The 24,486-nt window shown below is 50.1% G+C and overlaps 1 protein-coding gene across 1 annotated transcript in view; it reads right to left on the minus strand.

Annotated features, from left to right (window-relative positions):
• Window positions 1-211: 211 nt before the first annotated feature.
• Window positions 212-24,486, minus strand: part of mpp5a (membrane protein, palmitoylated 5a (MAGUK p55 subfamily member 5)) — a 34,038-nt gene continuing 9,763 nt past the window's right edge. The window contains exons 2-14 of the mRNA XM_036542133.1: window positions 17,458-17,999; window positions 14,044-14,252; window positions 11,007-11,084; window positions 6,498-6,647; window positions 6,220-6,381; window positions 5,890-5,967; window positions 5,289-5,472; window positions 4,460-4,531; window positions 4,254-4,325; window positions 2,395-2,562; window positions 1,232-1,434; window positions 834-944; window positions 212-594 (exon numbers count right to left, since the gene is read on the minus strand). Of these exons, the coding sequence (XP_036398026.1) occupies window positions 418-594; window positions 834-944; window positions 1,232-1,434; window positions 2,395-2,562; window positions 4,254-4,325; window positions 4,460-4,531; window positions 5,289-5,472; window positions 5,890-5,967; window positions 6,220-6,381; window positions 6,498-6,647; window positions 11,007-11,084; window positions 14,044-14,252; window positions 17,458-17,932 (2,139 nt within the window). The 5' untranslated portion in view covers window positions 17,933-17,999 and the 3' untranslated portion in view covers window positions 212-417. The remainder of the gene's footprint in view (window positions 595-833; window positions 945-1,231; window positions 1,435-2,394; window positions 2,563-4,253; window positions 4,326-4,459; window positions 4,532-5,288; window positions 5,473-5,889; window positions 5,968-6,219; window positions 6,382-6,497; window positions 6,648-11,006; window positions 11,085-14,043; window positions 14,253-17,457; window positions 18,000-24,486) is intronic.

Raw genomic sequence — 24,486 nt, forward strand, 5'->3', positions numbered from 1 at the left:
AAAATATATATTTACAATTATAAATAGATATCAAAAGCAGTAAAGAAGCACTATTTCTATTGCTGCCACCAAGTGCTGGAAGATATAGCCTATCTGGAATGATGACAGTTCGTTTAGAGAAAAGCGTAATAAAAACATAGAATCAGAACAACATGGAGGGGGATACCCCCCCCCCCTTACACCCCGCTCCGTCACCCAGAAAGGGGGGAGGGTACTCAGTCCTGTTCAATCCAGCATGCATGGCGATTCTGTCCTCTTCAAAAAAGGCAGCCGAATAAAGGATCTCCTGGCTGGCTCACCGAAAGGAGTTGGAAGGCCCTTCTCTCTGTGTGATTCAGCAGTTCAGAGCGAGTGAGGAAGGGAGGGGAGGGGGGTACCGGGAGGAGGGAGCTGGGGGGGTGTGGGGGCCAATCGTCCTCAGCGCAGCCAGGAGGAGGGGACCCACTGGGGCTCCGTGTCCAGCTTGTTGATGAGGCGGAGCAGATCCTGGTAGGCCTTGTCCTGGTCCGTGTTGACGATGGCGGCGTCGAACAGGTGGCCATAGTTCTGCTCCATCTCGCGGGCCTTCTCAATGATGTCCCTTAGCTCTTCCGGCTGGGGAGAGGGGACGGGCACACAGCACAGGAGTCATTTGAGGTACATACATTTGACAAGGAAGGAAGGACAAAAGATGGCACAGCCAATCTGGAAACTCAAATGTAGGGTGGTAGTTACAGATGGCGACAGTTTCAGTGTTTTATGCAAGATACAGTTCTTGGCTGCTTGTAACAAATGTATGCTCAGATTTTTGCAGTTGCACAGGTTTGTTTAACAGGAAAAATCGCCAAAGTTACCTTTGGATTCTTGTTCTCCTTGGCCAGGAGGGCACGCAATCGCTCCTGAGAAGGAGGGGCGATGAAGATTATGTACGGTTTGAGGTCCGAGCTGCGCAGCACCTTCAGGGACTGGGTGGAGGGAAAGAGAGAGAGAGAGAGAGAGGGAAGGAAATTGCACAAAGAAGGAGAGAGCGGGTGAAAACAGGGAGGGAGAAGGAAGCAAACAGCAGGAAGAGAGGGAAAGGTGAGGGGAAAGAAACAGAAACAAGCTTTGTTGAGCAAACATAACAGCATACAATACCCCACCCACACAGCCTACATAAGGAGTCTTCTGCAAAATGTCTGAAGAGGCAGCCGACTCGTCGCGCTTTGAGGCCAGAGGGCATCGTCGTCGGCAGGAGCGGGTTCTCGCTCACCTGGGTGTGCAGGCACAGCAGGCAGATCTTGCCCGTGTTGATGACCTGCCGGACCGAGTCGGTGCTGGTGCCGTATAGGTTCTTCTCGAACTCGCCCGACTCGATGAACTTGCCGGCGGCGGCGTCCGCCTCGAAGGCCTGCCGTGACACAAAGTGGTACTCGCGCCCGTTCGCCTCCACCTCGCGCCGGTTTCGGGTGGTGTCTGCGGGATGGGGAGGGACAGAGGGGAGGGGCCGAGGCCCACACTCATTCACCAGCTATCAAATAATCCATCATCTACAGCATAGTGGTTAAGGAGCAGGACTTGTAACCAAAAGGTTGCCGCTAGGGGGGATCGGCACAAACTGTATGAACAAACCTAATAATAACAATGATACAAAAAGGAATTTGTTGTATGGAGTCATCTGTCAGGGTACAGGGCTCAAAGCTGAAAAGTTGCTGGTTCAGTTCCCTGCCGGGGCACTGCAAATGTACCCTTGGGCAAGGTACTTAACCCACAATTGCCTCAGTAAATATCCAGCTGTAGAAATGGATAAAATGGCAACCTATATAAGTCGCTCTGGATAAGAGCGTCTGCTAAATTACAACACAATGTAATGTAATCTCTTCCTGGTGTAGATAACATTGAGTGTAACAACAATAAAAGGCTACACTCACACCTGCACTCGCTGGCTGATCCAGAGAGGAAGTACCTGCCTGTTATTCTCACATACAGACTGCCGAGTGCTTTCATTTATACGCTGCCTCTTTTGATGTGAATAAACAATGAGACAGAGTCTACTCTGTGATACACGCCAGCACCTGCCCGGCTCTGACTCAGTCATGTGACTCAAGCAAGCAGCTCAGAGTGCACCGGAGGTCAAGTGCTACAGGAAGTGAATTTATAAAGAGCGCAGACAAAGTGCCCCGCTTCAGATCAGGCTCGGCACCAGGAGAGAACACGGAAGGGTGCAGCTGCAATCCACGGGGCGGCACAAAAAGTCCGAAATGCTGTGTAGACCCCGGGATATAAGGAGATAGCTGGAGGTGCACTGAGGTCTGTCTGGGGTTGCAATGCACCCCTAAGCGCCCCCATAGTGCCGGGCCTGCTCCTGGAAAGCCCTGTCCCCAGCTGGATTCCCACAGCCACGGGCTTCCGTAGCCCGCCCCACGCGTGACTCACGAGGAACGGCGCCCCCGAATCTCTCCGGCTCGTTGGACATGAGCCTCTGCCTCAGCTCGTTCTGTCCGCAGTTGGGAGGGCCGATCAGGGCGATGGGCCGCTTGCGATTGGCCGGCTGGTGGTAGAGCGCCATCTCCTCGTAGGTCAGGATCTCTTCGTTGTCGTAATCTGGGAGGGACGGACGCAGAGCGTGGGTGGAGCGATTCACAACTTCAGTTTTTAGTGGGGGCCAACCCACATTGTGAAGGGTCGACTCACGGCCAGATTACAAACTGAAGTTCTTGTATTTAGCAAAGCAATTTTTCCATTCATAAAGTATATTTTATATTCATTCTGTGCTAACAGTCCCCCCCCCCCCCCCAAGACTACAGAGAGCGGTAACAGGGTAAGGGTCTTCCCTGATGGTTAGTGGAAAGGTAGAGAACATTCCACATGACCATGCATTAAAATGCACAAGATCAGCAGATTCCGGTCAGAATCGTGGTAAGATTCACACACCTGTCCTTCTTGCACCTGTGTGGACTTCCATATCATTCCCTCTACACTCCTCCTGAACTAGTCGTCCACCTCCTTACATCCTGGCCTAACTTTGGTCTACCAAACTCATTTTACGGTATGTTGCCCAGCGTCCCGTTATGGGCACATGAAAGTATCGGCTGGTGGTAGCAGAGTTTAAGGAGCTGGGCTGGGCTGCAACAGGCTCCATTTGTCACTGTATATTCTTTCACACCCCCCCACCCCCCACACCCCTGGTTTGATTGAAGGGATAAAATATGTATTTACTTTCTGTACAGTGTACATAACGACAGAGAACAATGGCGGAGGGAGAACCAGAGACAGACAGGGAAAACCAGAGAGAGACAGAACGAGGCAGAGAGAGACAGGCAGAGGCACAGAGAGATAGGAAGAGGCAGAGAGAGACAGGCAGAGGCACAGAGAGACAGGGAGAGGCACAGAGAGAGACAGGCAGAGGCAAAGAGAGACAGGCAGAGGCACAGAGAGAGACAGGACGAAGGCAGAGAGAGACAGGCAGAGGCAAAGAGAGATAGGAAGAGGCAGAGAGAGACAGGCAGAGGCACAGAGAGACAGGCAGAGGCACAGAGAGACAGGCAGAGGCACAGAGAGAGACAGGACGAAGGCAGAGAGAGACAGGCAGAGGCACAGAGAGAGATCGGACGAAGGCAGAGAGAGACAGGCAGAGGCAAAGAGAGACAGGCAGAGGCAGAGAGAGACAGGACGAAGGCAGAGAGAGACAGGCAGAGGCAGAGAGAGACAGGAAGAGGCAGAGAGAGACAGGGAGAGGCACAGAGAGAGATCGGACGAAGGCAGAGAGAGACAGGCAGAGGCAAAGAGAGACAGGCAGAGGCACAGAGAGAGGCAGGACGAAGGCAGAGAGAGACAGGCAGAGGCACAGAGAGATAGGAAGAGGCAGAGAGAGACAGGGAGAGGCACAGAGAGAGATCGGACGAAGGCAGAGAGAGACAGGCAGAGGCAAAGAGAGACAGGCAGAGGCAGAGAGAGACAGGCAGAGGCACAGAGAGACAGGGAGAGGCACAGAGAGACAGGCAGAGGCACAGAGAGACAGGGAGAGGCACAGAGAGACAGGCAGAGGCACAGAGAGACAGGCAGAGGCACAGAGAGACAGGGAGAGGCAGAGAAAGACAGGCAGAGGCAAAGAGAGACAGGGAGAGGCAGAGAGAAACAGGACGTGGCAGAGAAAGACAGGAAGGTAGAGAGGCAGGGGAGGTAAAGACAGACAGGGAGAGGTAAAGAGAGGCAAAGAGAGACAGGGAGAGGCGGACAGACAGGGGAGGTAAAGGGGGAAGGGACAGAGAGCACAGACACATTGCTCAGCTCACCGTCATTCTTATGGGCATTGTACAGGATCTTCTTCCTCTTCTTCTTGTTCTTCTTTGCACACCAGAGCTTGCCTGGCAAAATTTCACATACGCATATAAAAACATACTCGTAAATAATGAACGACTCCAAGCTGAGCACGAGGTAAAATGCCATGCGGGTCAGTGTGTGCGTTACAGGTGTGAGTCTGAGGCACCTGAGTGCCTACCTGACTTCTCAGGCTCCTTATCTTCCTCTATCGTCTGCTTCATAGCCTCCCTCTGCTGCTGGAAGCTCTTCCCTGAGGACAGATGCCGGGAGAGAGGGGAGAATTGGGGTTATCTGTACAATGTGAACTCGGAAGGATGCAAAGCCATGCCCAGATCTTGTGTCAGATATAATAAAGCCCTGTTTTAATTGGCTATGTTAAACTGTACATGGCCTTGTGCCATGTCGGCTCAAAGCCCTTGAAAACAGTTGTTTGATTTCTTGTTGAGTGTTGGCAGGTGTATAATTGAAGCTAGTTTTTTAAAGCCTACCTATTATTTATGACACAAATTTCAGTTACTACTTTGTCATTACTGACTATGACTACATGCACAATTCACAAAATTTCCTACGAGTAGAATTTGAGTATATTTTGACAATGTTCACTGAAATTGGTTTAAATGTAGTCATTTGATGCAATCAAGGGTTTTCTATGGGGGTGAATTGCCAGCTACATCAGTGCATTAATGATCATTAAAAACTCCTTGCAGTTTCATGCACTCAGCAAAACAAATTCTGCTTATAAATTGGGCTAACTCTATACTCGGATTTATTGTTTTGAATTAATGCCAGATTCTATTACTGTTTTCAATTTTTGGTCCCTTCCTGGGAGCAGTGGTTCACTGACAACCTACTCAGCAACATTTAGCAACACTTTTTAGCCTTCATGGTTTGTGTCACATTTACACAAATTAGTCTCACTAATGTAAACACAGTATAAATCTCTGTCCTACACTACCACCGGTGTTGGAGCCCTGAGGTGACCCTCCCTGACCCCGCCCCCGCCTCACCTGGCACCAGGCCGGCGAGAGGCTGGTTCTCCTCGTCCCCGTCCCTGTAGGCCTGCCACCAGTTGGGGTCATCCTGGCTGATGATGTGCAGGATGTCTCCCTTCTGGAAGCAGAGCCCCAGCTCACGGCAGGGCACATAGGGATCATCCGAGGGGTCGTAGTCAAAGTGCGCCTTCACATGCACCTGCGGAGGGGGGGACTGTGTCATGCACTGAGAGAGAGGCTGTGCTGGTCACCACGGCGAGCCAGAGGAGCAGAGATTCCAGCACACACAAACACACACACATACACACTCGCACGCGCACACACACACACACACACACACACACACACACACACACACACACACACACATATACACACACACACACACACACACACACACACACACACACACACACACACACACATGCATATACATATACACACACACACACACACACACACACACACACACACACACACACCCACACACGTGCACACAAGTACACACACGTACACACACAAACACACAAACACACATACATACACACACACACACACACACACACACACACACACACACACAGAAAGACACACTGACAGTGACAGGGACACTCACCACAGTCTCTTTAAGAGGGGGCGGTCTGGTCTGTGGGCTGGGGATGAGGACGAAGGTCAGAGTACCGTGCATGTCCGCCTGGGAGAGTGAGAGAGAGAGAGAGAGAGAGAGAGAGAGAGAGAGAGACAAACAGAGAGAGAACGTGAGTGAGAGCATGAGAGAGAAAAACAGCAAGAATGTGAGTGAGAGTGTGAGAAAGAGAGAAGGAGAGAGAGTGAGAATGCGAGTTGTAAGAGCGTGAGAGAAAGCCAGAAACAAGGAGAGAAAACGCATAAATCGACACTGTCTGCGATATTTCACACGGTGTTTCATGCCCTCGTCTCTCCTCACCAGGATGTCGAAGACCTCGTTGACGTCCTTGCCGCGGATCTCCACGCCGTTGATCTCCAGGATCTCGTCGCCCTCGTGCAGCAGGCCGCTCCTCTCCGCTGCTCCGCCCTTCACGATGCGGCTGACGATCACGCTGTCCATGTCGTTCCGCACCGTGGCCCCCTGAGCGACACACACACACACACACACACACGCACACACAGGTGCGGTCAGCGATGTTGGGAACAGCACGGTCAAAGAGTGGCGGTACGACAGCACAGGAGGGGCGGGGCACTCACCAGGGGGATGTCCCGGGCCTTCTCCAGCCGCACGATCTTGACGGTCTCCCCGCCGTACTGCGTCAGGGTCTCGCAGGGCCCGTCCGCGGGGCCCAGGGGCTCGGGCCGCATCTCCTGCTCCGCCACGCTGTCGTGGGCCTGCATCAGCGCCTGGGGAGGGAGGCGGAGAGGGAACCGTGAGGGGGGGGGGGGGGGGGGGGGGGTGGGCGCACATCTTTGCTGCGTTTGCCGCATCTTCCATTACAGACGGCCTGCTCTTATTGGCCAGGGTTTCCGCTGACCCGCCTCAGCTCTAACAAGGACCAATCAGATATACCAAAAAATGGAGGTTTATGTTTCAATTCACTGGGTCCCAACTGCTGCTCAAGTGCCGCTGTCCCCTGGAACATCATTACAGTAACTTTTCTGGTAGGAGCCCAGAGGGTCTGACTTAAATCATCAAACTTCGCACATTCTTATTATTTGAGTGACATTTTTTCTGACTAGACGAGCGTGCCTTTGTGTCACAAACTAATTTCTGGAAGCACTGACTACTGACGAACTGACCCTTCTGTGCAAAAATTAATTCAGTTCTCTCCAGCAACCCTAACTTGCCAAGTATGTGAAAATAGTTAAACAGATTAAAATTTAAACTAAATAACAGTTCTTGTAGACACAATCCCCTAAAAACGGTTGCATTTTGAGCACTGGCAGGAGGATCCAGATGTCCAAATGACAACACCGATGGACGTAACTACCTGTACTGTCTGGGCCCTGGGCAAAACAGATGCCTACGTGGGGATCAGCAACAGATGATGCTGTTGATTTGGGTGAGTTTGCCATGAAAATACCCTCTCTCGCCTCAGGTATACTGCAGCTGACCCTCTGGCAGAGCAGGGAAGTGGAATTGAGGCTGCTGTTGCTTAACTGTGCACACCGCTTGCTGTCAGTGCTCCTTATTCTGTTCCAGACTGTTTACCGTTCCTCCTGCCAAGTGCGCATCGCTTACTGTGCGACTCAGGTCAAACCTGTCCGGTTAAATTAACGTTCATTATATAAATTATAATCAGCGTACAGACAGAGGAAAATACCTAACAGCATGTGATGGGTCACAACTGCAATGAGGATAAATGTTCGCCTATTGTTAGAGCATCTGACTAATTGATTAGTCAGATCAGGGCTCGTAACTGAAAGGTTTCTGGTTTGATTCCCTGCTGGGACACTGCTGCTATACCCTTGGGCAAGGTACTTAACCCAGAAGTGCCTCAGGAAATATCCAGCAGTTTAAATGGACAACATGTAAAAACTGTAACCTATGTAAGTTGCTCTGGATAAGTGTCTCCTAAATGACAATAATGCAGTATAATTTACATACACATTTCCTTGCTGAGAGGTTCTTATTCAAAGCAACCTACCCAGCTTGTTATGCATGTATACAGCTGACCATTTAAATACTATCTGAGAGACGATGGCTCATCTGACTCAGCTTTCTTTCACATTTCAGCTTTACCTGAGCTGAACCTTCGTGTTGAGGACACAGCATCCCTCTCTCATCACGGTTTCAGACCCCAGCCCCACCCCAATGAGTAAGCAGTACACTGAGCTGGGGTTCATCAACTTGAATTAATTCAACTGGATACAAGCCTGGACTCTGTGATTAACAAGCACCCAACCAAATTAGCTTCCTTCCTGCCGCAAGCCTCCTGGGTTAACAAGGTCTGGATGAGCCTTCACGTAAACAAAATCCTCTTCTTAACCTACCCCACCTTTGGAAGTTAGTGTTTCCCACCATTATCGAAAGTACCTGACACAACAAAGCACCAGGGGGTGTGGTTTACACCAAGAGGTGGTGCTCTTACCTCTGCCTGATACTTTGCGCCTATACACCTAGCCCCACCCACTAGTGTAGCCCAGCGAATGCCCACCCAGCGAGAGATTGTGTTGTAAGAGGTCCGCTAATCTGCCCGCTGTCCTAACGCCACACCTGATGTCTCCCCCTCTCGCTCGTAATTGGATTGGACGGTGGGAGGGTGGAGCTGCGTGGGCGGACAGGCCTTCGCATGGTCACATGTGCAGGGTGACCGGGTCGGTCTGACAGGACTTTAAAACTGGCTGAGAAAGGGAGATGGAGTGTGGTACTCCAGCACTGACACTCCCATTCTCAACTCAGTTCTCAATTCTCAGATTCCTCCAGCTGCGGAGGTTTTAATGCAGGTACAACCAGTTCTGTCGATGACAAAATAAAATACCTTTGTTCTCCCTTTTGCTGTAAAATGCAATAAATGCATTATATTGGCCTTGTAAGTCTGTACATAATACAATTTGCATAATAGTTCTCCTTATACTCTGCTTAACATATCATTTGTTGGGGAAAGAAGAGATGCAGAATTCATTCATTGCTGAAATAATCTGAGGCGCAGACAACTAAAAAGGTCATTTTCTGACAAGTTTGCCAGCTAAGCTTCCTTTAAGAGGTAACATTTTATTTGTATATGCAAAAAAAAAACACTGCCTTGCTGTACAACTGTTACTGTGTGTGAAGAACTGGAGTGACATCTTTGATCTTCTCTGAGTAACTAAACTGAAATACTTCTACATGAGAACTGACATTCCGATATATGCCATCAGTGTATTATGTAAAACATTATCTCCTTATTTTTTTTGGCGAGCTTTAATCTCATTAATTGGTAGCCTCCATTCCACTGCGGTGTAAGCCAATTATCTCGTTATGCATAATTAAGGTGGAAGCTGACCTAAGTGATGATGTCACTTCACACACAGAGGATCGCCAGGTGGGCCGCCACTCACCTGACAGAGAGCATGCAGGTCAGAACGCTCTGCACTATGGGATAATAACCTAACCCTACTTACTCTTGGGAGTTATCAGTGGCCGATGTTTTCTTTCCTCACACTGGAAGGGGCCTAGTTCCCCAAATCTCCACATTTCTCCTGTGCACTGCATTCATTTCCAATGCCATGTGCTACTCCACAATTGTTCTCCAGCATCTTCTTTGTAAATGGTGCCAGTGTATATTGGCTTGACCTTAATTACAAAGGCAATGTATTATAGCTCAGTATACAACACTGAGCATAACAATAAGCCCATTTTGCTGCTGAGGGCAGTATGCCAAAACATTCCAATCGTTTGCTTCAGTCTTTATTACAAACTGTTGAGCGAGTGAAATCGGCCATGTCATCTGCCAGGGGGTGACTGGAGGCAGGGGTGTGCAGGTCGCCTGGGTGTCCTTGTCACACTGGGTGGCATATGTGTGTATTGCACTTGCCACGCCCTGTGCTTCTGCACAGAGGTTGCCATGGTGAGGCGAGCTTCACGTTCAATCGGTGAACCCAAGTTAGGTGGGGAAAAATGGGGAAAAAGCGTGAAAAAATGTGAGGGGAAAAGTGAAAAAAAGGAACCACTGACTGCTGATCTTTTATGAATGTGCTGAGTGAAATTCTTCCAAGCTACACGCCGGGCGCTCAGCTCGCATTAAAAAAGCGCTGGATTGTTTCCCGGGTTCCGCCTTTTCGCTCCGTAATGCTCTTTGGCATGTCTGTGTGAACGGTGCCAGGCCCGATCGCCTTGGCTCACCGCTGAAGGGTAACAGCGCTCCCCTCTGCAAAGCCACGGCACCCCCAGGCTGCGCGCGGCGCCCAGGTCAGCGCCGGCAGAAATACCTCATTAATCCCTTTATCTGCCTCTGCTGTCAGGTGTCCGGCCACGACTCCGGGGCCCCAGCGGAGAGCGATTTTACCGCTGTGATCTGACAGCCTCGCAGACGCAACCCGAGCAGCTGATCGCGCCTTACCGCATGCAGCCAATCCCTGCCTCCGCACCCTGGACTGGCCGCTCTAGCCCCTCCTCTCAGACGGTGGGGAGGAGAAGTGCATTTCAAGTGGACATGAGGGGAACAGGAGCGTTTTAGTTGGAGAAGGAGAGAACAGGAGAGCTTCAGACTAAGTGGAACGAGACAGTTTTAAATGCTGCTGCTGCAGCCCCTTCTCCCATGTGTTTCAGATGTAGAGGAGGAGGAACAGGCGAGATTAAGATGGAGGAAACACGAATGCTTCAGACACAGTGTAACTGCAGCATTTTAAAACAGCTGCTCTAGCTTTTCCTCCATTTGCATTTCAGAAAAGGAGCATTTCAGCTGCAGAGGGGGGCACAGGAGTGTTTCCAATGGAGAGAGGGCGAACAGGTGCATTTTAGATAGAGGGAGAACCGAGGCTTTATCAACAGAGGGGGAAAGCAGATGTTTCCTTTCTCATATGCAGTGGGACTGAAGACCCGGCCAGGGCAGAAAGCAGTGGAGGTCACAGCTGCAGGGTGCAGCTGGAGCCGCCTGTACCACTACTACACAGGGCAGGAAGAGGTAGTACACACCAGTGGATGGGGCTGAATGGGGGGTGTGTAGGATCCAGGGGAAATTGCATCGGTAGGATCAAACAGAGGTGCGTGGAGGTGACACGCTGCAGGTGTCACGGTCGAAGGCCGTGTCACCGCACGCCTGGGGGGGTCGGGCGACTCACCTGCAGGTGTGGCGAGGTCAGCAGGGCGTTCAGCTCCAAACCCTCCTTCTGCTGGCTGGATTGAAGCATGGCCTGCACCTGCAGGGATGAGAGGAACATGAAGGCATGAGCAACAGACAGAGAGGCGACAGGAGAGATTCAGAGAGAGAGAGGAGGCCAGCAGCGATTCAGACACAGAGAAGAACACGACTGCCTCAGACAGAGAGAAGGGAACGGGAGTGATTCAGACAGAAAGAAGGGAACAGGAGTGATTGAGAAAGAGAGAGGAACAGGTGCGTTTCACACCGAGGTGGAAACAGAAGTCTTTCGAAAAGGAAGAAGGGAACATGCACGACTAAGACAGAGAGTGGAACGCAGGCGTTAGAGAAGTCCCTTTCACACTGCAGGAAAAGCCGCCTCATTGCCGGCTTCGCGCCCACGTCATGCTCCCTTAGCTTCTCTGCGAAATGGGCGAAACCCGCCAGCTTTCTGTGGCTGGCTCTCTGACTCAGTGACTGTGCAATGTGAATGGAGCTGCAGGGCTGCCAGCTTTGGCACAATGTGTGGCGCGTCCCCCTGTGTGAAACGATGCGACAGTGGCAGGCTCTGCCGATCGCCGAGCTCCGAAAAGGTGGCTGTACTTCCTTAGCAACTGATACTTCCCATCTGGTAAACAAAAACCACATTTAGCAACATGCGCAGACAAGACCATCTGCTGCCCTCACCTTCTGTCTGCTCCATACTGCCCGTGCTGCAGGGAATCTTCTGCACTATCAGTGTCAGCTGCTGCCGCTGTAGCACACTAAACGTAAGCACTAGCTAGCATCGCTGATGAGGAGGTGTGTGTTGCTGCTAGTTTTCCGTTCTATAATGCACCGTGTGTAAAATATCACATTAAGGTACACATATAAAGATGGCCCTTGCAATCACGTTTCGTTGGAAAAATGGCTTAAAAACACCTCTTGCATTTGACAAAAGGATAAAGTCAGCTTTTTAATGGCAGCTGATTGATCAGTAGTTCGCTTGAGGCTGGGTGGAGGGAGGGAGGCAGGGAGTGTAGGAGAAGCTGAGACAGACTCCAGGCCCTGTGGCATTAGGGGAAAAGCCACCAGGTCAGGTGCTCGGTGCAGTGTGAGCACAAGTCAGACGGCTTGTGACTGCGACATGAAAAAAAACTGTTAGGAATCTGACACATGACCTGGGCCGAGGATGGGGGGGGGGGGGGGGGGGGGGGGGGGCTAGAGGTGGGGTGGGGGGTTCTGTGGGCGGAGTCACTAAAGCCGGTAGAGGCACAGTGCATAGGGTCTGCCCACACCATCTAATTGAGGACTTAAGGGCTTAACTCTCACCTCCAAACTGCAGTGCCCCCCCTCCCTGTCTGCTGAAGCGCCCTACAGCATCGGCTTATTTCAGGCCCTGTCTACTGGCCAACCACTCCTGTTTTCCTTCAAGTGCACATGGGAAAATGGCTGACTCATTTTTGCAACAAAACCGCTGCACCTACAAAGCACTTGCACACACACAAATACGACCGTGCACGCTCACACTCACACACTCTCTCTCTCACACACATACTCTATGACACACACACACACACACACACACACACACACACAGAGCCCTGCATGCTACCTGCGCCTCCAAAACGAATCAAAGAGCCTCTATTGTCCGGCCAAGCGGCAGGCAGTGGGTCTGAACCCTGCATTCCTGTCAGCGCGCCGGGACTCTAATGAAGACTCGTGGACAAGGGGGGCGTCTGTGCCTCGCATCCCGGAAACAATGGGCCGAGCAACAACAACAACATGAAGTTTATTTGTGACTCATTAGCACAGAGGCTCATGCCTGAAGGCCATTCATGCGGCTCTGGAGCTGAATGAAGAGAGGTCCTCGTTAGCGTGCCGGAATTATAAAGTCATCCCTTGGCAAAAAATTATTCTTTTCCTTTTATTCAAAACTCCACTTAAACTGTCAGTAAGCCCCCCCCCTTTCAGAAAGAGTGCAAGTTCTGTAGTTTATAGCGCATTACTACAGCTACACCTCTTCAGTTCACTTTCTGTCACTTTCTGGCATATGGCTGACAACTAGTTTCATCACAACAGAACTGATAATGGTACATAAGCCTTTCCCCCCACCTCTCTGCTTATTAACACTCTTAAAGCTAATTTACCTCATCACTATTCTACTTTAGGGCTCCTCTCAAGATTGAGTGGGTAACACATCCTGTGGCCTTCTGTTGGCCACCTGCAAGACACTACAAGTGTCACCTGCACAGGTGTGCCTCCGACGCTGGCCGCGTCAGCATTTGTTTACTTCCTGTTTTACTTGTTTGCTTCACTGTGGAGCAATGTAGCAGACATTCTTCACCTTGATCACACCTGTGGCTAATCTGGGCGAGAGTTTGCACCACGGTGTACAACCCTGACAACGGCACTCCTCTACTTTCACTTCTGGGTTACTGCATTTTTGTATGCATAAAGGACACCCTTGAGACCAAGAGAAGTTTTGCTTGCGGCCTCGGAGCCGGACTGATGCGGACTCCTCGGAGCCACCTCGAGCCACAACAAATGAAACAGCAGCAGCACATTAGCTTGCGCGGTTACCCTCCTCAGTATTGCTCGGGATTCTGTGTGTCTCCCCGGGGGCGATTTCTCAATGCTAAACAATGTGTAACTGCTTGATCTCCTTAAGACTCCATGTGCAGAGGGAACAGGATTATGTCCTGGCTCAGTAATCTCTGTAAGAGGGGAACTATAAAAAGTTTGGATGTCCGGGACAGGAGATCCACTTTACTGTATTCACTCGCATTTGAAAAAGAAACTTGTTCTTTTTCCTTCCCCCTACGGACTGTCAATAGTTCAGAGTGAAAGAAGTCATACAGCTTTATCAGCATGGCAAACCACATGCAAAACCTATTAATCAGCATTAATAGCCAACCAAGATTACTGTTGCGGTTGGCCATTACTAATAAACTTCATACAAAATCAGGTCCAGGATCTATCACATAAATCAAGCAAAAACTGGTTTAAGCGGGTCGACACACCCATATGTACACACACACCTCCTGTGCCAGGCCCTGTGCGTGGGAGGTGAGGGGGAAAGGAGGGCTGGTTCGGTTCATGTACAGCGCCACGGCATTGTGGATGTTGAAGGCGTTCTGGAAGTCAGTCTTCTGGACCAGCTGCAGCACGAGGGCCACGTCCTCCTGGCTCTGAGCGTCACTCAGGCAGTGCTGAACCTGCTTCAGGGACATCAACAGGTCCTCCAGCTCTGCGAGGAAAGAGAGAGGGAGAGGGAGAGGGAGAGGAAGGGGTTAATGTTCACACTGACTGTTACCTCACACAGGAACTACAGTCTGCAGCAAAGGAAACAGGAAGTGGAGGCGTCCATACAGGAAAAGGGAAATATTGTCTTGCCTCAGAACAACAGTCAACCCTCACAGGGAACAGGAACTACAGTCTCCCATTCTGCAGGAAACAGGAACTACAGTCTCCCATTCTGCAGGAAACAGGAACTACAGTCTCCCATTCTGCAGGAAACAGGAACTACAGTCTCCCATTCTGCAGGAAACAGGAACTACATTCATCCCTCACAGGAAACAGAAACTACAGGCCACCCTGACAGGATCTATAGTCAAAGATTCAACAGGAACCAAGTGCATTTTCAGTAGGAACAGCCGTTTCGTGCCAGTAAGGATGGTGGAGAACTGTGGCACATACGCAGAGGCAGTTTTCATGGGGGAGCAGTGGAGACTCAAGACTTTGTGCTGAGCAGACTGTTGGTGAAATTTTCATATTTTCATTCATTTTCATATTTCCACATTTTCAGTTTATTACGTCAGCGATGGTTTCCATCTCATGGTTTATCTCCCCCACAGCACTTTTTCCAACTGCACAGGAAACAGCAGCCTTGTGGATAACTTTAAACAATATCTGACAGACTGCAGTATGGAAGAGGTGTGCTCTTCTTTATATAATCTTGTCCTGAGTTGCTTTGCATAAAGCCTGCTGGCAGCTCAAGTCAGGTCCCTTAGCCTCCATTCTCTTAGCTACAGCCTGAGAACAGCAGCCTCCCCTAAATAGCATCAAACTAGGCCAATACTAGTGCAAATACACTGCTAGCTATATATGGGATATCAAAACTTTCTAACCAAAATGTTTCAGGCCCTCAATGTTAGCGTGCTAGCTAATTTAGCTTACAAGCTGCTAGCGGGAATACTTCTTTGACTGCGAATAGGGAGCTGGCTAACTTGAATTTCCCCTGGTCATGGATATGCAAGTGGTGACACAGACCTGCTTTTTAAAATGTACTTTCTTTCAACACATGACAAATGAAAGACAGAAGTATTTCACACTCTAGTGAACACGTTCACCCGCAAACAGCTTTCTGATACTGAGATACTAGTCTTGTGCACTGTCCCAACCTCTTGATGAGGATATCGGACACCTGAAGATCGCCTGACTCGTCAGGCAGGCCCACGTCACAGGAGAACGGCATTCGGGTTTAAAAGCTCTTCAGGAAGGAATGCTGCACTTTCCTCTTCTCTCATTGGGCGCTGGAAGGTACCCACACGATTCAGAGTACTCTCCATGTACACACTTCAGTTTTGGAGCAGCACTTAAGATGGTGACCAACCAACTTCGCTGCTCTTGTTTTTCAGTTTTCAAGTAAGCCGTTCGGAACATAACCCTAGTCTTCTCACCCAGGAAACAGGAATTACACTGTTCTCATACAGAAAACAAGAGGTACAGTTTCCTCATACAGACAACAGGAAATGCAGTCTTCTCATACAGGAAACAGGAAGTACAGTTTCCTCACACTGGAAACAGGAAGTAGCGTTTCCTCACCCAGGAAACGGCAACTACACTCTTCTTATACAGGAAACAGGAGGTACAGTTTCCTTGCACAGAGAGGAGGAAGTACAGTTTCCTCACGATGGAAACAGGAACGACTAGCTTCACACACAGGAAGCAGGAGGTAAAATCTCACAAGAAACTGAAACTCCTCTCACAGCACATAGATTATTTTCCCTTGAGAGGGCACTGTATCAACACCAAACACAACCCAAGGATCCTTGTTCACATCATACAAGAATCCTATACATATATGAACTACCCAGGCTGCATACATACCCATGCTGCCAAGCCAAGTAAGTGTAAACGGAACTCTCCACAAAGATCAAGTCTATGAATAACAGCCTCGCCACGTGTAACCAAGACCTTACCAGCTCCATATCAAGAACCACTCCATCCACACACGGAGGCCTCTTCTCCAGCACTGACTCAAGCTACGCTGACACATCTGCCTCCCTACGATCTTCCACTCTCAAATCACGAGCCCTGTGCTGACAATGAGAGCGGAGCCCTTCTGACCACAAGACATGCTGTGTGTGTGTGTGTGCGCGCGTGTGTGTGTGTGTGTGTGTGTGTGTGTGTCAGTGTCAGTGTGTGTGTGTGTGTGTGTGTGTGTGTGTGTGTGTGTGTGTGTGTGTGTCAGTGTGAGTGTATGTGTGTGTGTGTGTGTGAGTGTGTGTGTGTGTGAGTAGGAGTGGGCCTGGAACAGCCACCGACGGCATTCCTTCCCGTCCCACTCTTGGTTGCACGTCTTACACTCATTTTCCATCCCACAAAGCAATTCCTGGAGAAATGTTTTGCTTTTCGAGCAGTTTGTCAATGCGCGACTGAAGTGAGAGAGGAAATGAAAGAGGAAGGGAGAGGGAGGGAGAGAAAGACTCCCAGAGCGGACGAGTACAGACGCGGTTGCTGTTACATAACAACCTTTTTTTCCCTTAAATTGAATCTCTCCCTTTCTTCCCGGGGGGTCCTCTTTCCCTCCTCCCTCAGGAATTCAGCACCAGCCTACTCCCTCAGCTTTGATTAGTGGCACTGAGCATGTCTCTCCCTCTCTGTCTCTCCCTCCCTGCTGCTCTCTGCTCCTCATCCTGACAAAACAGCTCCTGCCACTGCGTGTGATCTTCCAGCGTTCACCGTTCACCTCGAGCTCCCGCTGTTAGCTGGCCCTCGACACGATGGCAAGACGACCCCCCCCATCCCAGCCAGCATGTCTTTGGGTGTGGGGTGTCTGCGAGGTGAGAAAGTGCCGAATGTGTGTGGAGGTTAAATCCTAATTAACTACATATATAAAAGACCAGGGAAACCGAGTCAAATGGCTTTCTGCATGTGCTGAGGGCTGCCACATCCTACCTGAGGGATCAGAGTCATCCTGAGACAGAGCCCCTAGTGACACAGCGGAAGAGGAGAGAGACAGGGAAAGGGAGTAACAAGGGGAAGAAGAAAGAAATAAATAAACAGGTGAGCTTTCTTAAAAGGACCTGCTGTGAGGAGCAGGTCGTGGTCATACCGCTGCAACAGAATGGCCAACATATCCAACAGCAGTAAGGGTCACCAGAAACGATGTCCCCATCAAACACCCTCCCCCTGCCCAAAATGCCCCCCACCCCCACCCTCTCACTTACCCAGAAGCGTGGGCTGCCCTCCCAGGCCCAGGGTCTGCCCCGCGAGGCCGCCGGGCCCCTCGATGGGGTCGAAGGTGGGGTTGTCGATGCCCACCTTGGGGTTCTGCGCCAGCTTCTTGAGGCGCATGGAGGCGTTGAGGTCCAGCTCCTGCCGGTTGCGGCCCTCCTCCTCCCTCCTCCGGCGCAGGTCCTCCTGGTGCTGCCGGATCCGCTCCAGCTGGGCGCTGCGGCGCACCGGGAGAGTGCGGGCCCCCAGGTCCCCGGGGCAGTCCACCGGCATCTCCCGGTGCCACTGGGGCTCCTCAGGGGCCTCAACCGAGCCCCCGCCCCCGGCCCCGTCCCCGTCCGGCTCCGAGGCGTGGCCGTTCATGTGCGACGTGGTCATTACTCCTCCTGCTCCTCCTGCACCTCCTCCTCTCTGCACCTCCGTGCGTGTACCGTGGGTCGCGTGCGCTACAAGGGGTGATCTCTGCATCTCCGTGGGGCAGCGGCCATGACACCCTTGCGCCGAGCTGGGATCCTGTCTTTAGAGGGGTGGGCGCCTGCAAGCACAGACCTGGGGTCAGAACAGCCAGGAGCAACAATCTCGCAATCAGTCAACTAGTGAAATCAGTGAAACTAGGACGACAATCTCACACTGCAATATAATAAAATTACAACTGAACAGTCTTCCAACCACACTGCAATATAGTAAAATTACAACTGAACAGTCTCCCAACCACATTGCAATATAATAAAATTACAACTGAACAGTCTCCCAACCACACTGCAATATAGTAAAATTACAACTGAACAGTCTCCCAACCACATTGCAATATAATAAAATTACAACTGAACAGTCTCCCAACCACACTGCAATATAATAAAATTACAACTGAACAGTCTCCCAACCACACTGCAATATAATAAAATTACAACTGAACAGTCTTCCAAGTTCCAACCACACCACGACAACGCAACCACATTTTTGGTCACAGAATGACACCAACATAACTGGTTACGTACGCCAACATCACAATGAATGCTGCTTCAAAAATCAAAGCAGCACACAGGGCCGACAGTCAGGACAGCCCTGGAAAAAGTTCTCTGTGTTCTGAAACACAGGGAAACGCAAGCAGGCAGAAGCACAGAGAATCAAGCCATGATCTGCTGAAGTTCAGGGGGGCAGTAAGCGAAACCGCAGCATGGGGACGTTATACCCTCCAACTGAGGACTGGGCAGCGTGCCTGCAGCTATCACCTTCCCGCGAGCGTGTGTGTGCGTGTGTATGTGTGTGTGCGAGTGTGTAAGATGAGTCTCATCCATGTCACTGTGTATGGATGATGTAACAGCAGCATGACTAAGATCAGCCATCACCTGACATTGCGCCTTCTGATATTATCAATGCCATTTAGATAGTGTTAATGCAAATATGTATGCACGCACACACACACACACACACACAAACACAACCATTTTTCTCATTTGTGCACACACATGATCGCAGCTCAGGGAGTCTTCCATCTTGAGCTCCGCCCGCTGGCCGTCTTGATGCACACCAGGCCTGCTTTTTTATCAGTCTTTTATCACTTCTGTTGACGCATGGTGTTTGTGAACCAAAACACGCAGCGCCACAGATAGCAGGCCGACCTTCTGCAGCCTTGAACGGGCAAACGCTCAGCTTCCCTCTTCTGTGACACAGTTCAGAGAGCAGCGGATCAGGGTCACAACCGACAGGAGCCCTGAGTCCCCGTCGCCGTCGCTCGTCACACTGGCGCGTTACACTGGCGCGTTACAACCATAAATCCCCGGTCTCACCCGATAAACACTTCCTATCACTTCTGAATGACATTTCAACTGTAAGACCTGAGGGTCACTTCTTTTTAAGACTAGTTTTAATTATCACAAAATAGGGCAGGTTTTGAAGATAGAAGTGTGGGGGGTAAAATGCGCTGTGATTCACCGCTTTTAAAATACTAGGGGTCTGCACAGAAACACAGCAAACACCAGTCAGCGCTTTTGGGAATGACTCTGCACACAAGCCAGCCAGCATATCTGCACACTGAAACTGCTAATGCTTGACAAGCTGGTGAGTCAGTCACACAGATGGATGTATTTAGCTTACTTTGAAAGAATGAACCGTTTCCTGTCCTATTTTTAGATGCAGGGAATTGTTCATGACTTTTCAGGGACAGCGGGATATTTGACCAATTTCCATGGAATCCCCAAAATCATCCGAGATGACTGTATCTATAGTAACCCCCTGAGATGTATATACAGTAGATACATTAGGCATGATGTGTGTTTTTGTCTACTTTTAAGCCTGCCTTTTATGGATGAGCCAGAAGAGATGCTGGCTGAAGGCAGATTGGCACCCCCCCCCCCCCCCCCCCCCCCCCACGCACACACACAGTAATTAAAAAATTTAAGTTTGCTTTGGAAGTAATCCACCTTTTTGGCAAGAAAATTTCCTTTACTTGTCTTGAAGCAAGCCAAATTCACTGGAGCATGCTTAAACAGCATTTAGATGAGAAAGGGAAAAACCCTGGGTACTGATATCTGTCTGACTGGTGCCTCGATGCTTGTGTGTGTGTGTGTGTGTATATAACTCCTCAATGGATTACACTGCCAAGATGCTTCTGTAATACTATGACATTCTGACACTTCTGAGGGGAGATCTGAAGCATTCCAGCTAAAGAGCTGCTGAATGAGTTGGAATAAATTCATATATATATTCTATATGTATCTATGTGTATTATATATAATATATAGGACACTCACATGCATACACCCTTTATTTATGTCTTACATTTATGTCTTATTATACAAGCCCTTATTTACAAGAGTGATTTACACAGCATGAAATTGTAAGTGACACATGACCTAAGAGGAAGTGAACTCCCTGCTATTTCATGTCAGATCAGCGTAGCTTCGCCGAGCTCAGCTGGGGGGGGGGGGCTTCACCTACATCCGAGATACGCTTCTCAACTTTTACACGCCTCACAACTTTTCACGCTGTCAGCCAGTTCGGTTTTGCTTTCAGATTGGTGCTAGACCAATGCGGGTTAACTGGCTAGCATGCTCCAGAAGAGGGCATTCCTCATGTGAGTGCAGCAGGGCCGATGTGTCATCTCGGTCTTACGCTGCACTGCGTTATATTAGATTCATCTAGCAGACGCTCTTATCCAGAGCGACTTCCAGCACAAGGGAACAGAACCGTATCCATCCAAGTTAAATGAGCAACAGTGTCAGAGCAGGCTAACAGCACTCCCAGATCAGTGATTGCAAGCACAACACTATTCACTGGTCTGGGTCTGTTGTTGGTAGATAACCTCTACCAACTTGGTCACATTCCATTCGTGTCTGTCACACTTTCTCTCTCTCTCTCTCCTCCCCTCACACACACACACACACACACACACACACACACACACACACACACACACAGCACAGTGCACTGCAGTGTGTAGCTCACACACACACAAAGAGAATCGGGAAGCTCAGGCTTACTGTCTGCTGCAGTGAAGAGTAGGCTGGAATCATCAGTGTGACCTGAACATACCCCTGAATATGCCCTGGTCACCCTGGACACCTGAACCCCAGGATGTTCCTGCAGATTGCGCGGATTTGCTGGGACCCCAACACTCGCATCAACAGGCTGCATGAACCCCGAAGTGACCGCATCCCACCGTCTACCCTCCCTCCCCCTTTCCTCCTCTTTCACTCGCCACCCCCCACCCATCCCGCTCTCCTGTGATTTCACCGTCCCGCCATCCCCTGGTCTCTAAAGGAGCAGGGCAGCCTCCGCCTCACCCCTTCCCCCCCTCCCTGTCTCCCTCCCTCCCCCTCCTCCCCCTGTCAGAAATTACTTTGCTGTGACTGCCCCTTGCGTTGCTATGACGACGACTTTGTCAGCGGAGCGGGAGGTCCCGGGGCCTGCGAGAGAAAGAAAGAAAAACACCAGGGCACGCTGTGTGTGTGTGTGTGTGTGTGTGTGTGTGTGTGTGTGTGTGTGTGATCCCCCCCACCCCCCCACCCCAAATTCCTCGCTCCGTCCGGGAAACTGTCCTCGCCCCTCTCTCTTTCACTTCTCCTCCTCCCCTCAACGGACTTTGCTCTCCCTCTTTCATCTCTTCTTTTTCTGTGTCTTTGACAGGGTGACCGGTCTTGAGATTTTCCAGTGTGTTCCTCACGGTAGCGCACGCTGTACACCGGCCTCTGAATGTGTTCACACCATCGGCAAACAGCAGCGAGAGCACGATTTAACCTGAGTACTGCAAGTATGCGATAAGTGCTTATGGCAAGAAAAAATGTAAAAACTTCAAATGCCACACAGAGCAACTGTGTGTATTTTAGGAAAAAACGGGAGGTCTTTTTTCACACATTTTTTCACACCTTGCCATTAGTTCAAACTAACTCCCTGTAAATGTAATGGTGCGTGACTGTCTGGAAGTTAATAAAAGCTTCATCAACTTTATAGAGCCTTCCAACAAGTGTGTTAATGTGGCGTGTAGAGGGGGGAGGGAGGTTAGGCGTAAAAGCAATCCTCCAGTCACATTCGTCACTGTAGCTGAAGTGAGCTGTCCAAACCACCACCAACCCCCACCCCCCCCCACCCCCCAAAAAAAGGAATGAGGAAAATCTGGGTGATGGGTTGTTGGTAGAAGCTGAACCTGCTGGTTTCCAGAGTGCCCATTATCAGTGGGTTAGAGGCCACTGAGCCTGCTGTTGCCTGGCCAGGAAAAAGAGGCTTCATGCTGGGAGAAGAGTGGTTTGTGAGACTCCAACCCAAGGGCAGTCAGTGGACATACTGAAGGAACTTCTGTGCCGTCTACAACGACTGAATGATAATCCAAGAATCAAGTGGTCTGACTAGTGAATGGTCTCAGGAGTGTAAAGCTGCCTAATACAGGTTTGGTTGTGTTGCAAATTTGTCCTGACAAAGACGCATCTTGGGTCAAAATCCCCACAGAATAAAGTGGTATTGGGAGCAAATCATATACTGCTTTCTGTCTGGCACCTAAGAAAACGGGACATTCATTCATCTCCTGTGTACTACAACAGGGGAAATCGCATTGAAAGTTCAACTTCGGTATCGCCAGGCTACGATGTTGCAAAAAAAAAAAATCCTTCAGAATGGCTCAGCACTGGGTGAACGAAACTCTCAAGGACAGCTACCTAAAGAGGAAGCACTGGTGTTGGAGGTACCAAACAACACACACTGCTGCTGACCTTCAAACAAACCAAACCCACACCTCCATCCAGGTGAAGAGCAGGCACACCAAAGGACCTACTCACCTACACCTACTTATCGGACATATACTCATTCCCCTCTCCTGTGGGACGTGGAAATGCCAAAATCCACGCCCCCCCCCCCCCCCCCGGTCAACGCTACGGCCAGAGCCACACACACACACAGACAGACAGACAGACAGACACACCCACCCAACACACACACACACACACACACACACCCACCCAACACACACACGCACACACACACAGACAGATAGACAAACAGACAGACAGACAGACCCACCCAACACCCACCCACCCACACACACACACACACACGCACACACGCACACACACACGCACGCACACGCGCACGCACACGCGCACACACACGCACACACACACGCACACACACACGCACACACACACGCACACACACGCACACACACGCACACACACGCACACACACACAGACAGATAGACAGACAGACACACCCACCCAACACACACACACACACACAGTGGAGCTCTCGCGCAGATCTGACTGTGAGGCTGCCAAGTGGCCTGGGAAACACATTCCAGGGCCCCTTCGTTCAGCATAAGGGCCCTATTGTGTATGCGCGCGCACGGCTGTGTCAGAGCAGGGCCCCGATAGCTCTAATCCCCCCGCCGGAGCCCAGGGCCCGGGGCCATGGCGCGGAAACCAACCTGCTGCTCCGCGGGGACGTTTTAGGTCTTAATGAACCCTGAGAGGGAGGGAGAGAGAGAGATGGAAGCAGGCAGAGTGAATCAATAAGAGGGGAAAGAGCTGGGAGAGAGCGGGGGCAGGCTGGTGGATAAAACGGGCTGTAGGGCATTACAGCATCGCTGGGCCCCAATTAGAGGGACTCGTTAAATCGGGATCAGCGCCAGCCATCGCGGATCGGGATATCCCGACTAAAGTCAGCGGGAGAGGGCCGTTTCGCGACACTGCTTAAAGATTAGTATCATCACGTTAAAGTGCTGCGCCTACATTTTCACTAAGTGCATAAGGAGAAGGCAGGGTTCTTAAGTTCCAATGTAATGAAGATGGGAAATTGGGACTACTGTATGTTGCCTAATCTGTTAAATGCACATCTGGCAAATATAAGAGACCACCGCAATTCAAAAACAGAGAGCTTATTCACGTTTCACCAAAACTATCAGGGATTTAACTGAAAGTTTAACACACCTTTTCCGGGTGTGATACATTTTTGTATCTTTTAATACTTTTTGCCTTTTTATATTTTCCAGTTTTTACATATCACCTCAGCCTCCAATCTATTTTAAAAGCATTTAATTCTCACCATGCAGTGCTGTCCTTACTCCCCTCACAGAAGCTGTTTCTTCCCTGCAGGGATCCAGTTAACATCACATTCAAGGTGGAAAGGATTAGCAGGTCCACCAGGTCCACCAGGTCAGTGCTACTTTGAGTGCTTTACTTAAAGGCTGCATCAAACTACTGCTGAGGTGGTTTTAAGATACAAGACCCTTTGGATTTTAATTAATTCAGACTGTTTAATCTTAGTTAATGACCTCCAGACACCCAACATGTGACTCAAAGCATGCTGGTTTGACTGTCTTTGGCTTTGTTTTATCATTACGCTTGTGTTTATTTTGTGATAGCTTTTATTCTGTTTTGTGATGAAGTCATGTTACTAAGATGATTTTCACAGGCAGAGAGAAATTGTCTTCCGGTTTGAAATTTTTGTCATTTTTAGTCAGTGCATTCCTATCTTGATGGACATCACAATGGACATATCAAGTTGCTTTTGGTGGATTTTGCTAAGAGACATT

The sequence above is a fragment of the Megalops cyprinoides genome, chromosome 12 (genome assembly GCF_013368585.1).
Source record: "Megalops cyprinoides isolate fMegCyp1 chromosome 12, fMegCyp1.pri, whole genome shotgun sequence".
In the NCBI taxonomy this organism is placed as follows: Eukaryota; Metazoa; Chordata; class Actinopteri; order Elopiformes; family Megalopidae; genus Megalops; species Megalops cyprinoides.